General features: G+C 34.6%; 1 protein-coding gene across 1 annotated transcript; it reads left to right on the top strand.

Annotated features, from left to right (window-relative positions):
* Positions 1–7,556: 7,556 nt before the first annotated feature.
* LOC123275184 (ATP-dependent DNA helicase PIF1-like) lies at positions 7,557–9,363 on the top strand. The gene has a single exon (XM_044743134.1). The coding sequence runs from the start codon at positions 7,603–7,605 to the stop codon at positions 9,361–9,363; it is 1,761 nt and encodes a 586-aa protein (XP_044599069.1). The 5' UTR covers positions 7,557–7,602.
* The last annotated feature ends 8,403 nt before the right edge of the window (positions 9,364–17,766 follow it).

Raw genomic sequence — 17,766 nt, 5'->3', positions numbered from 1 at the left:
TCTGTATTTCAAACATTAAGAACATCTATATTGTACTTATAGTTAAGCATTTTATTATGGCGTTGTTCAGATTATAATAAAACGTTAAATGTTGATGTTAACACCAGATAAGTCATAATGTTATTAACATTTCCTTTATTTAGACAATAAAAATATTATCATTTGATATCTAACTTGGACTGTTTGATGAATTATGTATAGTTCTCAGTTCATTCAATAATTTACATTAAAATTAATAAAATTATTGGATGTTGAGTGTTGAAAAAATATTTGTTAGTCCAATAATTCTGATGAAAATTATTAATTATGTGAAAAATATTATAAATTTTCGAAAAAATTATTTTAAGTCGTCCAGTACACAGAGAAAAAAAGTACTACTCGTGATAAAAATTTCTTGACCCAAGAATATATGTTCTTGATAATTTTCAGGAATAAATTGTCTTGTCTCAAGAACTGGTCAAATTGATTGAAGTAATTTTTATTTAATTCAAGTGAAACTATTCGTTTATTAATCAGTCAAATCAATCTAAAAAAATTCTTGAGCCGAAAAATATTTTTCTGGACAAAAAATTTTCTTTTTTTTCAGTGAATTGGAAATTAAAATTTAAAACTATCGGATACATGAAAAGTATTTATCAGTCCGATAATTTCGAAAAATATGAAATAATTTTCACATTATAAGTGAAAAGCTGATTTTTAAAAAGGGATATTTTTTAAATTGTCGGAAGACTAAAGTATAATTATTTGTTTGATAACTTAGACTAGGATTATTTTAATAGGGAATTTATTTCATATTTTTAAAATTTTCGGACGAATAATTTTTTTTTAATTCGTCCGATAATTGAGATTAATATTTTTAAAATTGTCGGACGAGTTAAGTATAATTATTTGTCCGACAACTCAGAAGAGGATTGTTTATAATGGGGAATTTATTTCATATCTTTAAAATTTTCGGACGAATAATTATTTTTAAATTCGTCCGATAATTGAGATCAATATTTTTAAAATTGTCGGACGAGTAAAGTATAATTATTTGTCCGACAACTCAGAAGAAGATTGTTTATAATGGGGAATTTATTTCATATTTTTAAAATTTTCGGACGAATAATTATTTTTAAATTCGTCCGATAATTGAGATTAATATTTTTAAAATTGTCGGACGAGTAAAGTATAATTATTTGTCCGACAACTCAGAAGAGGATTGTTTATAATGGGGAATTTATTTTATATTTTTAAAATTGTCGGACAAATAACTATTTTGAAATTCGTCCGATAATCGAGATTAATATAACCTTTTTTAAAATTATCGGACGAATAATTATTTATTATTCATCCGAATTGTCGGATTACTAGCAACAGCCTTAAAAAAAATTCATTAATGAGATATTGCTCGGGATTAAACTAAATGAGCTTATTCAAAAATGTCGTGTTAGTATTATTAAATCATAATTCAACAATTATTGAGAATTTTTATCTTAATAAGGTTAACTGGCGTTATATCTGAGATAATTGGCATTAGAACATCTGCCAACAGAAAATATTTTATGTTTGTCATTGAACGAATTGGCATCAATTATCTAATGATGTTAAATGATTATTCTGATCTTTTCATACTTAAATTCCATGAAAATGATCAATTAATTTATTTTACTAAATGGACAATACTCATTAACACGCTTTTATTAACTTCACCTGTATGTTTGTATGTTTGTATGTATGTTTGTATGTAACTCTCCTTCGCATAAAGAGACTACCATAATGATATTATTTAAATTTTGATTATTATCAACCTAGAACCCAGGTGATGACCTTCCTAGTCATCCTCTGATGACCATCCCGAAGTTATATCTTGAAACCAGGTGTTTTCTTCCGTAGGTTTTCATCGGGAATGGCACAGATAAACCCGTACATTAACCCGGAATCCTCTGATGACCATCCCGAAGTTATATCTCGAAACCAGGTGTTTTCCTCCGTAGGTTTTCATCGGGAATGGCACAGATAAACCCGTACATCAACCCGGAATCCTCTGATGACCATCCCGAAGTTATATCTCGAAACCAGGTGTTTTCCTCCGTAGGTTTTCATCGGGAATGGCACAGATAAACCCGTACATCAACCCGGAATCCTCTGATGACCATCCCGAAGTTATATTTCGAAACCAGGTGTTTTCCTCCGTAGGTTTTCATCGGGAATGGCACAGATAAACCCGTAGATCAACCCGGAATCCTATGATGACCATCCCGAAGTTATATCTCGAAGCTATTTGTAATCTTTCTAGATCATTCCAGAAATTTCTAGACTTTTCTAGAACATTCCATACCGATTTCAGCCGTTGCACACGATTTGGAATCTTTCTAGATCATTCCAGAAATTTCTAGACTTTTCTGGAACATTCCATACCGATTTCAACAATTGCACACGATTTGGAATCTTTCTAGATCATTCCAAAAATTTCTAGACTTTTCTGGAACATTCCATACTGATTTCAGCCGTTGCACACGATTTGGAATCTTTCTAGATCATTCCAGAAATTTCTAGACTTTTCTAGAACATTCCATACCGATTTCAGCCGTTGCACACCATTTGGAATCTTTCTAGATCATTCCAGAAATTTCTAGACTTTTGTGGAACATTCCATACCGATTTCAACAGTTGCACACGATTTGGAATCTTTCTAGATCATTCCAGAAATTTCTAGACTTTTCTGGAACATTCCATACCGATTTCAACAGTTGCACACGATTTGGAATCTTTCTAGATCATTCCAGAAATTTCTAGACTTTTCTGGAACATTCCATACTGATTTCAACAGTTGCACACGATTTGGAAGCTTTCTAGATCATTTCAGAAATTTCTAGAACCTTCCAGAAGTTCTTATGAATTAGAAAAGGACAGATATATTTATTCACATTTTTGCCACCTACGACCACCCACTTCCACCCACTGCGACCAAATTCTGTCATTCACACCGTGGGACTAAGTCCACAGCGACAACTTGCCAGAGCCCACTACTGAAGTATCCGTCCCCGCTTAAGTTTATATAACTGGACCTAATTACATTATATGTTTCTCCCGTTGGCCGTATTTATAGGAAAGAGTCATGACTCGACTGCAGTAAAGGGTCAAGCGACTCTTAGCGGATACTTGATTTTGGCACCCAGAGAGATCCGCTACTTCACAGATATACACAAATATCATGATTTATGATGTATACTAATATTGCGTTGGCTTTATCTATGGGAAAGCGTTATGACTCGACTGCAGTAAAGGGTCAAGCGACTCTTAGCGGATACTTAATTTTGGCACCCAGAGAGATCCGGTAGTTCACAGATATACACAAATATCATGAGTTATGATGTATACTAATGTTGCGTTGGCTTTATCTATGGGAAAGCGTTATGACTCGACTGCAGTAAAGGGTCAAGCGACTCTTAGCGGATACTTGATTTTGGCACCCAGAGAGATCCGCTAGTTCTCAGATGTACACAACTATCATGATGCACATATTAACATTTCGTAGCTTGTGCTTGTAACCAGGGCACCTCCACGTGGTGACGGCGGGCAACAGAAGTATCTGGCAAAGACCCTGGGTTAATAATATATATGCCGTCATGGCAGGTACAAGTGAGTATTTTACGATGCAGGGATTCGGAGTCCCAGTATCGGCGTTTGGTCAGAGTGAGAAAGCAGGCTCGCAGGCGTCGTCATCAAGCGACTGCAGCTCTCTAGTAGTGGGCAACTTGGCTACTGAAGAGTATACTGTTACAAGAAATAAGTTGTCTGATAAGACAACAACAAAGACAAGAAAATCAAAGTCTGTTAAAAGCGTTGCGGGATTCTCAATCGAGGAATCAGAAAAGAGAAAAGAGAAAAGAAGGCTCTATATGAAAAATTATAGAGCCAAGCAATCAAAGGGGGCTAGAGAAGCTCGTTTGCGACAAATGCGTCAGCATGCAGCCGAAGTCAGAGCCTCAGAATCTGATCAAACTAGAGAAGCTCGTTTGCAGCAAGTGCGTCAGCACACAACTAAAACTCGGGCCTCAGAATCTAAACAAGCCAAAGAGACTCGTTTGCAGCAAATGCGTCAACATGCAGCCAAAGTCAGAGCCTCAGAATCTAAACAAGCCAAAGAGACTCGTTTGCAGCGAATGCGTCAACATGCAGCCAAAGTCAGAGCCTCAGAATCTGATCAAGCTAGAGAAGCTCGTTTGCAGCAAGTGCGTCAGCACACAACTGAAACTCGAGCCTCAGAATCTAAACAAGCCAAAGCGACTCGTTTGCAGCAAATGCGTCAACATGCAGCCGAAGTCAGAGCCTCAGAATCTGATCAAACTAGAGAAGCTCGTTTGCAGCAAGTGCGTCAGCGCACAACTGAAATCCGAGCCTCAGAATCTGACCAAACTAGAGATGCTCGTTTGCAGCAAATGCAGCACCGAAATGCTGAGTCAAGGAGATTAAGTAGAGCAAGTCTGACGGGCTTTAAGCAATCTATTAATACATTTTGTGATAAGACTTGTGAAATTTGCACTAAACGGTGCTATCAACATCAAATTTCTAAGTGGACTGTAGATACCAAAGTGGCTCGATACCTGCCTGACGAACTAAAACAAAAGAATTGCTTGACAGTTTGTAATCGTTGTAAGGTCCATTTGACTTCAAAGAAAAATTTTTGCACCATCTAAAGCTTATTGGAATAATCTGGACCCAGGCTCTATTCCAGAAGTGATTGCTGAGTTATCACAAGCCGAGCAGAGGCTTATTTCACGCATTATACCATTTGTTAAAATTATAAAACTTAGTGGTGTATTTGGTCAATATAGTTTTCGAGGTCAAGCAGTACTGTTCGCTCAGGATGTTTTCGAAGTTACTGAAACTCTTCCAAAGATGTTACCAAGATCTACAAGTGATGCTGGAATAGTTGTCATTACTGAGCATCTTGAAAATATTAACATAACACGATAGTTTTCAGTATCGAGAAATAAAGTATATGATGCCCTCAATTGGTTAATCGCAAATAATCCACTTTATAAAGACGTCACTATTGATCATAACGTTGTGATGAATGACGATGATATCGTAAGAGCAGAAGAAACACCGCCAGAAGTTGCTGTGGAGACTAGAGAAGAACCTCCTGAGGGGGCTAGTGCTTACATAAGCATCAACGAGTCTGCGAGAATTGTACGCGCTTCATGGCATCAAGGAAAAGATACCATATTCACATCAGGATATGCAGGTGTACAATGCTGTGCAATGGCATTGTCAAACATCTTAAGGGCTAGTGTTCTTATACCACAATGCTGGTCGACAAACACCCTTAATCTGAACATGTTAACAGGTGATCGAATCTACAGTGAAGTAAGATCTCGAACGGAGTTACGTTTATCTGCATATCCTATTGAAGCTGATGGCTACTTACTTGTGCGAAATTTCAGTGTGATCAAAGACGATTTGATGGTATTTGACAAAAAATTTCAGATTACTTTCTTGGATGAACCAAACATATATGGAAGCTTGTGTGATAAGTATAATAGCGCAGACTTTGGCCGCACCCTTCATCAAGGTCTGGAATACCTGTTTGAGGGACATAGTGCTGGCATACTGATAACAGGTGGGCAATCGTTTGGAGTGATGCACTCCGATGGTAAATATTACTTCACCAACTCACACGCTTGTGGCTTAAAGGGATCTAGAGCGAATGACAATATGGGAAAAGCTTGCATCATCGAATGCGACAATTTAAAAGAGTTGGTAAGGATCTGTAAACGTGCAACAGGTAGCAGAAATGTCCAATACACTCTTGATTATATTGACGTTGAGGTCTTTGATATAGATGATGGTCCTGAGGAATCAGAAACACAACAGAGTATTGCGAAGTTACCGTCAGCATCTGAAACGATCACTTGCCAACCGGATATAACTGATCTAACAATTCCTCTGCAGACATCAGTAATGGCATCGATCGATGTAATGCAACCCAATGTAGAAGATGAACTACACGTTCCACAAAATCTCAACGAGATCACCCGTAAAACAAAAGACAATATCGTCAATGTGGGACATAAACTAAAAGCAGAAAAATTTGCTTGGTTTTTCTTGTTTCCTTATGGAAAGAATGGTTTCAAAGAGCAAAGGCCCGTAAATATTACTGCGTTAGACTACTTTCAATTTAGAATTTTGGGAAGTGATACAAGATTTCAACGCAACGATTATCTATTTTATGCTTTATCCTTCTTTGAATTTTATCGTATCACAAGCACTATATCAGCATGTGCTAAGAAAATTGTTAACAAAGAAGGAGCAGTCGAAGATGTCCATCTGTATGTGAAAAATGTAAGAGGTTCTGCAGCTTATTGGAGGTCAGCTTTAAACGAACTCTTAGCTCAAATTAGATGTCTAGGAGCTCCAACATATTTTGTAACATTTAGCTCAAATGATCTTAATTGGTTAGATCAACGAAAAGCTTTGTTGATAGCTGATGGTAGACCTGATGTTGATCCTAATACGCTTGATATTTATGAGACTCAAAGACTTATCGAAAAGTACCCAGTAATTTTGAGTCGACATTTCATGATTAGAGTAAATGCTCTAATGAAATTTATCAAAAACAATGATGATGTATTTGGTGGCAAAGTAAAAGACCATTGGTGGCGTATCGAATTCCAGAATCGGGGCAGTCCTCACCTTCATATGGTGATCTGGATTGAAAATCATCCAGAGTTTGATTCAGAAGAAGGGAAACTTCTTCTCGATCGTAACTGTTGCTGTAGAATGCCTACAGAAGAAGAAGATCTAGAGCTCCATGATCTAGTTCTGAAATATCAAATTCATCGGCATACACATACTTGTACAAAAAATAATACTTCCGTAAGATGCCGATTTAACTTTCCACGTCAAGTATGTAACGAAACACGGATTGTGTCTCATTCATCTGAGGATTTTCTTCGTAACGGAGGAAGAATTTGTTTACTTAAGCGTCGAAAGGAAGATGCGTGGGTAAATAACTACCATCCAGATTTATTAAGATTGTGGACCGGCAATATGGATATTCAGCCGTGTGGGTCAAATGAAGCGATAGCGTACTATATAGCAAAGTACCTATCGAAAGCAGAACCTGAAGGTGTAGATTCTGGAATTGCGCAAGCAATACAGCAAATTCGACGTGAAGAGACAGATATTTCCCGTAAACTGTTCAAGATATGTATGAAGATTCTTCATGAACGACAAGTATCGGCTGCAGAATGTGCGTATCGGCTTTGTCATATTCCATTACGAGACAGCTCGCGAAGCTGCATTTTTCTCAACACGAGAAAGCCAGAACAGCGTTACAGGGTGTTGCAATTCGACAAAAGCGGACATGCAACTGGCTATTATAGCAATATCTTTGAAAGATATGAAAAACGTCCGCTACAACATCCTGACTATGATTTTCCGAACATGAGCCTTACAGAATTTGCAATGTTGTTTGAACCATTCTATCCGAAAAAAGTAAGCGAGACTGAAGAAAGTATTGATTATAATCATCGTTAGAATCATAATTATGATGCGTATGAGGAACATCCAAACACACGTCGCCAATTTATCACGTTGTTGGATAAGAGCAAAATGGTTGTGAGGAATGTTCCCGCAGTTGTGAGGGTACCATACTTTATAGCGGCATCAGATCCAGAAAACTTTTTCTACAGTTTACTTATTCAATACATGCCTTACCGTTCGGAAACTGAACTACTGGAAGGTTTTAATAATTCCAAAGAGGCCTTCTTAAACCGAGAGGATCGTTTGAAGGAAATGAGTAGTCATATGCGCCAATTTCGAGAACGAGATCAACAGCTTGAAAACGCATTCAATCAAATACGTGCGTTTGAAATTTTAGAGCAGCCAGAGATTATCGACCCTGAAGCTGAGGAAGAAGAATTACCAGAGATAGAAATGAGCAATGAACAATTCCAGAGAGCACAGCAGGCTATGAATATTGATCAAAAACAATTGTTCGTCGCCATTACAGAGAGTATCAAAAATCAGCTTAACGGTGACACTAGGCGAGAGAAAATTTTTGTAACTGGTGGAGCAGGCACCGGAAAAACTTTTCTTTTTAATCTTTTGAAAAACCAAGTTAACCGATGTTATGGAAAATCGGTTGTAAAAATTGGTGCTCTCACTGGAGTTGCAGCACGGTTGGTCGGTGGAACTACACTACATCGTCTGCTAAAACTACCAGTACAAAAAGATGGAGTTATTGTAAGCATGCCGCTTCTAACTGGTAATTACTTGAGAGGGATGCGCCTATTATGGCAAAATGTTGAGTTCTTGTTCATAGATGAAATTTCTATGGTACCTTATGAGATGCTGTGCATGATCGACTCTCGTTTGCGTCAACTAAAAAGCCGGGACGCTTGTTTTGGAGGCATAAATGTTTTACTCTTTGGTGATCTAATGCAGTTACCACCTGTCCGAGGACATCAAGTATTCCAACAACCAGAGCACATGAAACCTGCTACACATTTATGGCGGCTATTCCGCCTGGTTGAACTCAAACAAAATATGCGCCAACAAGGAGACACAACGTTTATAGATGTGCTTAACGCCCTAAGAGTTGGAGAATTAACATCTAAGCATATGGAAGTTTTTTTAAGTAAAGTGTCAACAGATGCTACTGATGAATTTTCGATCGAGAGAGCTTTGAGAATATATCCAACAAATGACCAAGTTGCTAGACACAACGAAAAAGTTCTCCAGAGTTTTGAGGATAAAGGGACTACGATTTATACAATTAATGCACAAGACCAACTCATCGATGCTACACGAAATTTAGGTAATACAAGTTTAGACTCTGTTATACCTAATGATATCAATAAAACAGGAGGTCTTCCTAAAGTATTGAAAATATTTGTAGGAGCTAAAGTGATGTTAAGGTCGAACATTGATGTGTCAAAGGGTTTAGTGAATGGCAACATGGGCTTCATTACCGAAATTATATGGCCTAATTTTCGCAGGGACCAAGTATACGCGGAAGACATCCCGTCAGTCCGTATTGATTTCGGTTCAGATGGTGTCCACGTAATTAAGCCAATATCAATACAATTTCCAGCAAAGTACAGCTATGGAACTGCTGAGAGACGAATGTTACCGCTAATCCTGAGTTGGGCATCGACCGTTCATAAGATGCAAGGCTGTACAGTTGATCATACAGTCATTTATCTGGGCTCTCGGCTGTTTGCTGCGGGACAAGCATACGTAGCACTCAGCCGATGCAGATCTTTGGACGGGATTCGAATTGAGGACCTTGATTGCTCCAAGTTGACGGGTAAAACCCTATGTAACAGCGAAGCATTAGATGAAATGGAACGACTAAGAAATAATTCATAAAAATTGATTCAGAAATCCAGAACCTAAATAATTGCAGATGCCGTAACAAAAGATGAATATAATATACTATGGAATCGAGAATTTACCCGTAGTAATTTTTCCAAACCTACCCAATGGTTTGTAAGTTGACAGAGTCGTGTATAGTGAATTTATAGAAAAAAAAAAATTTTTTTCCAAGTCCACAAAGCAATACATTTGAATTATGACAATACGTATTGCGGCTAGAACTTAGAAAAAAAAAATTTTTTTTCCCCTCTCAAGTCCACAAAGCAATACGTTTGAATTAAGACAATACGTATTGCGGCTAGAACTTAGAAAATAAGAAAAAGATATAGTTTATTTATGCTACGTATGAGATAAATAGTCAATATTCTGACAGTCGTGCTGTTGCGATATGAGCGTGAGGTTTGGGACATTCATATGAAGACGAGTGTGGTAGATGTCGCACTTGAGAGAAAATATGGAATACAATCGAGTTCATAACGATGAGTCATGCCATATATTGGCCATAGATTACATACGGTGATGTTTCGTCCGAAACGTACATACTGTAGATAGCTAAAGCTACTATTTATTAATAAATATAGTTTAAAAAAACTAAAAAAACACGCTTTTAAAGAATATTTTGAACTAAAAAGTTAAAAATAAATATAGTTTAAAAAAACTAAAGAACACGCTTTTATAAATAATATCGAACTAAAAGTGGAAAATAAAAAGTGGAAAATAATTTTAAAATAAACTCAAAAAGTAGTATATAAAAAATACTAGCAGAACTAAGAGAAAAGCGTGGGGCGCTCGATATATGAAAATTATGGCACAAGGCGCCCCACGCTTTTCTCTCAGTTCTGCTAGTATTTTTTATATACTACTTTTTTGAGTTTATTTTTAAAATTATTTTCCACTTTTTATTTTCCACTTTTTATTTTCCACTTTTTAGTTCGATATTATTTATAAAAGCGTGTTCTTTAGTTTTTTTAAACTATATTTATTTTAAGTTATAATTTTCAGGTTATTCATCTTTACAATGCAATTGCGTTACACAGAACCTTCTTTCGTGTAAATCCAATGAGTCCAATTTGTTTTCTTATTAGGGAAAAAGACGATATTGATCTAACTAATTTATATATGGGTGTTGGTGGAAATCTTCAACCAATGGAAAAGCGAGAAGAAGAAAACGAACTCTACGATGAATAATGCAAAATTTATTACTTATGATTTTATTAATTTTAGTTATTGTTCTAGGTTTATTATTATTGTATTGAACTTATTGTTCGAACTTAAAAATTAATTGATCATTATAAAATAAAAAATTATAACAAGAACTTTAGTCATTTTGACTGACGCCCAGCGAAGCGGGCCGGGCTGCTAGTTAATTTTATAAAAATAAAAAAGAAAAATGTTAAATATTTAACTTGTATTCAAGAACAACTAAAAATATTCAAAATAATTACTGACCAATTTAAGAAAAGGTAATACTGAAAAAAAAAAACGTTTAAAAACATAATTTTATTCAATTGTTAGAATTCAATAAATACTTCGTGCATAAAAAATCAGTAAGGAGATACGTAATTTTTTTGCTGATAATAAAATTATCTTTAAAAATTTTGTGGAAATGAAATAATGCTAGGTTTATAAATGACTATTTTTGAGGATTTTTGTGCTATTTACCCTAGGTGACAATTAAAAATAAAAACCACTCACCAATTCTATCTTCATCAATATTATTAGCTACCGTTTTTACTGGAGGATTAATATGGAGAAAACCTCGTCGATTTGACTGTCTTTGGCCTTGCAAAAATAACTTTTGACTTTCATTAATGAGTTTCATTACTTTGTGATGTGCTATGTCGAATAATTTCTCAATATCGGCACAAAAAATAGAAACTTTTTTTTTTTGAGTAGATGACAGCTTTTGATTTTTATTTTTTAGCAAATTTTTCCAAACAGTGAGATGGCGAATGAGTTTTCTTACTGCAGAATTTTTCGCACAAGTCGGAATTCCAGCTTCAGACCATAAATCGAATACATTCTCAATCGTAATTAATGCACTTTTCTTAATAGTCAAGCTTTGAGAACAATGATAATGAAAGAAAAGAGACATAACCTCTTTTAAGCTCGGCAGTTTGCTTCCTACAAATTTTGTAATTTGATAACCAATTAAATAAATTTGCTTCTCCATCTTAAGCTTAACAATGAAATTTTATAAACACAATTACAAATAATTATAAATAAATTGTAAATTATAAATAAATAAATTGTAAATTGTAAATTAAATAAATAAATTGTAAATTATAAATAAATAAAAAAAATTGTTCAATTTGATGAAAAAAAAATTAGGATAACGGTTGACCCTAAAGGCCATCTCTGCAATTTCCCGCTCATTTTGTACTTAAGCGCTCAAAATTACACATTACGTTTTTGAGCTTTTCGAGCTCAAAAATATGATTTTTGTGTCATTTTGAGCTCTTCGAGCTCAAATCTCTAATAGCAGTCTAATAAAACGCAATTTTTTGAATTTTCAAACGGCAATAACTTTTGAATGAATGAACCGATTTTGACGCAGTTGGTGGCATTCGACGCAGTTTTTGAAGCCCCATGAAGAAACTCCAAATTTAAATTGATCGAGCCAAGAGTTTCGAAGTAATTGCGAAATAGTTATTTTCAATACGTATGCGCAATGGTAGGTATTTTGGTAAGCTTGAAGTGACGTCATTTGCTTCTCTCGACCGATAACAACTTGATAATGCACTCATAATCTCAGACGAGTGTCATCACTTCAAGTTTATTACCAAAATACCCACCTTTGCGGATTTGTATCGAAAAAAATTTTTTGTAATAGCAACGGCGAAACTCGGATTTGAGAGGATGCAAATAAAATGTTATTCATTTATGAACTGTCACACGTAAATAAATGACAAACTAAAATATTAGTAAAATTGTTTACAAGAATCGACTTGTCGCCAAGATTTTTTTTTTTTCGATTCATACTCTCCCTGGTGGATGATTGTAGAAATAAACGAAACTAAATATCCTATAGTACTTTTTAGCATCCATGCGGGAATGTAGAGACAGATAGAGAGAGAGATGTCACTTATCCTTACGTGTGCGTAAAAAGTAGACTCAACTATAGATGACCAGATATCATTCATTTTACCCCTCCTAGCTATAGCTCGAAAATCCAAGTTTCACGGTTGGTATTATAAAAAAAAACTTTTTTTTGACATATCGACGGTGGAAGTTGGACTTTCAAGCAACACACAGAGGGCGCAAAGAATACGATTTCTGACACTCTATAGTTTAGTTAATTTACCTCGTACTAGTATCGAAAAGTAACTTCTCTCTCTCTCTATCTGTCTCTACATTTCTGCACGGCTGCTAAAATACGCTATAGTCGAATCTTGTAAACGACTTCAACATATACGTAGATTTAATCCGTCGCTATTTAATCTCGTGTGACAGGCTTTGTGTTTAAATTATAAAGTCATTAATAAAAATGAGTGAACTATTAACAAAAACATCAAATCTACCTGATTTAACTACTATGGCAATTACTTTAAATAAAATAAACAATGATAAGACATTTTTCACGGTTCTTTCAAATCTAACTTTCACAATTGATATGACAAAAAATTATGTTCGATACTTTATGCTCAAAGGTAGGGATTCTGATAAACTTGAAGTGAAGGCACGCGTTTGAGACTATGATACATTCTCATCAAGACCTCGTACTATATTCGGACTTGCTATGCTCGTCCAGATAAATAACTCGGTCTTGATAAAAATGCGCCATAGCCTCAAACTCGTGACGTCACTTCAAGCCGTCAAAATCCTTGCCTTTGCGCATACGTATCGAAAATAACTATTTCAGTTTTCTTTCGACAACGATAACTCACGAACAAATTAACCGATTTCGACCGGGCTGGCGGTGATCGACGTGGTTTTTTAATGTTAAGAACTGATTTGTTTTTAGAATCGATCAGTAGAGCCGTTTAAAAGTTATTGAAAAAAACCTTTCAAAAAATTCTTTTGTAGTTTTTTTGAGATTTCTCAAAATCTACTGCTTCGAATCGGTCTAAATGGTATTCAAAATCTAAGTTTGGTCAAGCCCTTTCAAATGGCACCAACCGCGATGATATCGGTCAAGTCGTTCAAAAGTTATAGAGACACACACATACAGACATACGGACATCACCGCGGAAACATTCGGGGAGGCTTCCTAGGACCTCAAAACGTCAACATCCGTTGAAAACTCAATTTTCGAAAAACGAGGTAAAACCAATAACTTCCCGATTTTTGAAAATTTTTAATTTTCTTAGCGGGAAGTTAAAATATTAACATGGCTTAGTTTGGGTTGATCCTACTTGTAAATAATAACCATTTTTGGAAAACAGCGTCAATTACTGTTTTTGATCTGGTAGTTTTTGGCATAATTGTAAAATTAAGGAGATGAAAATATTCACACAAATAAAAATGCATCAACAATCAACACGCTTGCTTCATATTAAAGGTTACTAATACGCAGGCGCAAACTCATGTATTAATCACATGCTAACATAAACACGTAGAACGGTCAAACTTGAAGCAAGATATAATATAGACATAGATATACATATTGAATATCCCACTACACAGGAGCATGCATATGGACAATGCTTAGTAGACGATAGTGGGGACGCTACGAAGGATCAAACAAAGAGGAGACCGAGGACGTGTAATGTATTTTATCTCATTCTTTCACCGGCTAAATGCTATACATTTATGTGTTTGTGTCTCTATGGACTTATTTTTTCGTTTCATCGAGTTTGAAATCACAACGATTCTAAAGAAGTTTCACTTCAAAAATTACCGTGTCAATATTAATAACTCAAATTTTACATGAATATTTTGATAAAAAACCTTTAGCAACAGCTATTTCCATAGCAAGGTTTTGTCGGTTAATTGCAGCACGACGTTCTAAAGTCGTTTGATGAACTCCAAATCGTTGAGCAGCAACCTTATAACCCATTTCTCTATCACAGACAGCTTGTATAGCATTAGCCATCGGAATTGGATCCCAGATTCATTTATCAGTTGCACGTTTGAACTGGAGCACCATATTTTACTTTTTTTTTGTCAACCATCACTATCACAGATAATTGAAGTTCACAATGTAAACAAGTTTCGAAGTAAAAAAAATCATTTCAGTTACACATTGTGGTGAGAAATTGAGAATTAGAACTCATTCTACGCCACTGTGTAGGAGAATCGTGAATAGAGTGCCATCAGCAGCGAAACAAACAAATTTGGAATCGGCGCTAAATTAAAAATTAGGAAAACGGTTGACCCTAAAGGCCATCCCTGCAACTTCCCGCCAATCCTATACTCAAACGCTTCCTCCATGGAAATAATATATATTTTTGATATATTAAAAATATATGTCATTATATATTTTGAATATAAATAAAATATATTTATTTTATACGTGAAATATATAAAAATATATTTCACGTATATTTAAAATATATTCTAATTACAGTACTTTTGGCCGTTTTTTGTATATAAAAAATATATTTCTGATATAAGAAAAATATAAGCAAAATATATTTTTTTTGTATGATAAATATAAATGTCGAATATATAAAAAATATACTCAGAATGTATTTTAAGTATAAGAAGCTTTATATAATAAAAATATTTTCCAGAATATATTTTTTATATATTTTAAATATAATTCCTCTCAGAAGAATACCAAGTCAAATTCATTAAAGATATCGGGTGCAATTTCTTCTCTGATTACCTGCTTTATGTGGACGATCTTAAAATATATAGAAGAATTTCAAATGAAGAAGATATCCTCGCTCTACAACATGATGTTAACGTGCTCAATGACTGGTGCCAACTCAACAAACTTGACTTGAACATTAATAAGTGTGCTGCTATTTCCTTCAATCATTCCAACTCGCCGGTACCAACTGATTACAAATTAAATGGTACTAAAATAATTGAAGTAGATGATATAAAAGATCTGGGTATCGTTATTGATAACAAGCTTACCTTCAACAAGCACATCGACAAAACAGTTATTAAAGCATACAAGGTCCTAAGTTTTATAGCCAGGTCTAGTAGGGACTTTCGTCACCAGCAATCGCTGATCAGTCTTTTCTGCTCAACAGTCTTGCCTATCCTTGAGTATGGCTCTATCATATGGTCACCTTACACTGATAAGCAAGTGAAGCAGCTTGAAAAAGTGCAGGACAAAATGAGAAAATACCTATCTTATAGCCGAACAATGCACTATGCGCAAGAAAATGTCAATAACCTGATCGATAAATTATCTAATCTACGAGCACGCCGTCAAATAACAGATCTTACCTTTTACTACAAGATAGTAAATGGTCTAATTGACGCACCTGACATTCAAAATTGCTTCGAATTTGCACCAGCTGATCGAACCCTGAGGCAAAATAGACTTCTGAACACAACAAAGTCAAACAAGAACTATGTAATCAACGGCCCAAAGAACAGAATAGCCTGCCTGGTGAACAACTTGCATCATGACTTAAGTTTTTACGGTGGTACCTATGGATCCTTTATAAATATGGCCAAGAAGCTCTATTTCGAGTCTAATTAATCAGATTAACTAAATTAATTAATGTACTAATCATCTCTTTTCTTTTTTTTAAAACACTGATAAATTTCGCTGTTTATACTACAATAAATTTGTAAGTCTTTAATAATGTGATACTATTTCTACGGATTCTCTCGAATCCACAAATTTAATATTTTCTTTATTGTTATAATATCACTGATGTATATTGCCGATTGGCGTTTTCTAAATAAATAAATAAATAAATAATTAAAATATACGTAAAATATACTTGAAGTCTAAGGAACAAAATTTACAGTCCTTTGAGTCTAAGGAACAAAATTTACAGCTCTTTGAGCTCAAAAGTTTGATAGGAGTTTGATAAAACAATATTTTTTGAATTTTCAAATTGCAATAACTTTCGAATGAGAGGTTTTCATACATCCACACATACATACATACGCACACACACATGCATACAGACATACAGACACCATCGCGGGAATAGTCAGGGAAGCTTTCTAGGACCTCAACACTTTGAGATCTGAAAACTCGATTTTTGAAAAAACGGAGCAAAAACAATAACTTCCCGATTTTTCAAAATCTTCGATTTTCTTAGCGGAAAGTTAAAAAATCGGAAAGCAACGTTTGCTTCTACACTGTTTGCAGATTGATGAAAAAAACTATGAAATTTCCTATTTTATCGATAAAATTTTATAAAGAGTTGAAAAAGCCAGAGTTTCAGTTAAGTTGTCAGTGAATTGCTCTGCAATTTGACGCCAAGATTTAATGTGCAAGTTCTTTCAATAAAATTGTAGGAAAAGAGTTGACTACAAGCTTGATGATAACTTATTGCATTCCAATTGCGACCGTAGATTTTCATCAGATAGTATGCAACTTTGATTCTGAAAGACTTTCCGTAAACTTAACGATAGCTTCACTAAAAATACTTAACCGCATATTCTCGCTCATAGTGTAAGGCTTTTATAGCCTTTTTCCTTGAATGACATCAACTATTATGTAACATTTATTTGACTATAGGGCTTGTTATTAATGCAAGGTTACTGAGTTATTCGGTGGCAATACGTTTCTATATTACCATACTTGGATAGCGGGTTGACTTACAATGACAAAAATTAAAATACATTGTAATATAATCTTAATAAGTCTATTTTTTGTCAATTTGCACAAAGTAATATAATCGTTAATAAGAAAATAGTTTCAGCAACGTCTGAATTTTGCACCAAATTGATATAAGTGAAATTGTAGACCAAATGTTATTTTCAATAATTGATATAAATAAAAAATCAATGGCTCTAAAGTTTTTTCTTTTTAAACGATACTGCCAGATTAACGTCAATTTATTGACTTAGTTATTAGCAAAAGCACAAGAGCACTAAACTTATAGTCGTTTTTTATGCAAATAGATATCAATGTCTGAAACTCTATCTTACCTATGATTTATCGATAAGACAGAAAGTTGATCGAAAGTGTTAATTCACATGCATTTTGTATACTGAATAATGTTACGGTTCAGCTATTACGGCTCACTTACCATTACTTTTTGATTTCTTGTTGACATCGAATAGCCACAGTCACAAAAATCGTTTTGACCTAAATTGGTTATCGGAGAAAACATTTGATTTAGTGTGTTAACTGTATATTTTTTCGTAATTATATAGATGTTTAAAATATTGATTATTTTATTAATTATTATTTTTCAAGGTTAGAAAAAAAAATGAAAAATTGAAGAAATCTTATCAAGAAAAAAATTTTTACATCTGTAGGGTATTCCATGCCAAATCAACCACTTCGAGCTCAAAAACACGACTTTTGTT

This window comes from Cotesia glomerata, linkage group LG1, assembly GCF_020080835.1.
Source record: "Cotesia glomerata isolate CgM1 linkage group LG1, MPM_Cglom_v2.3, whole genome shotgun sequence".
Taxonomy (NCBI): Eukaryota; Metazoa; Arthropoda; class Insecta; order Hymenoptera; family Braconidae; genus Cotesia; species Cotesia glomerata.
Note: the sequence above shows the minus strand (reverse complement) of the source record. Positions and strands in the feature narration are given on the sequence as shown.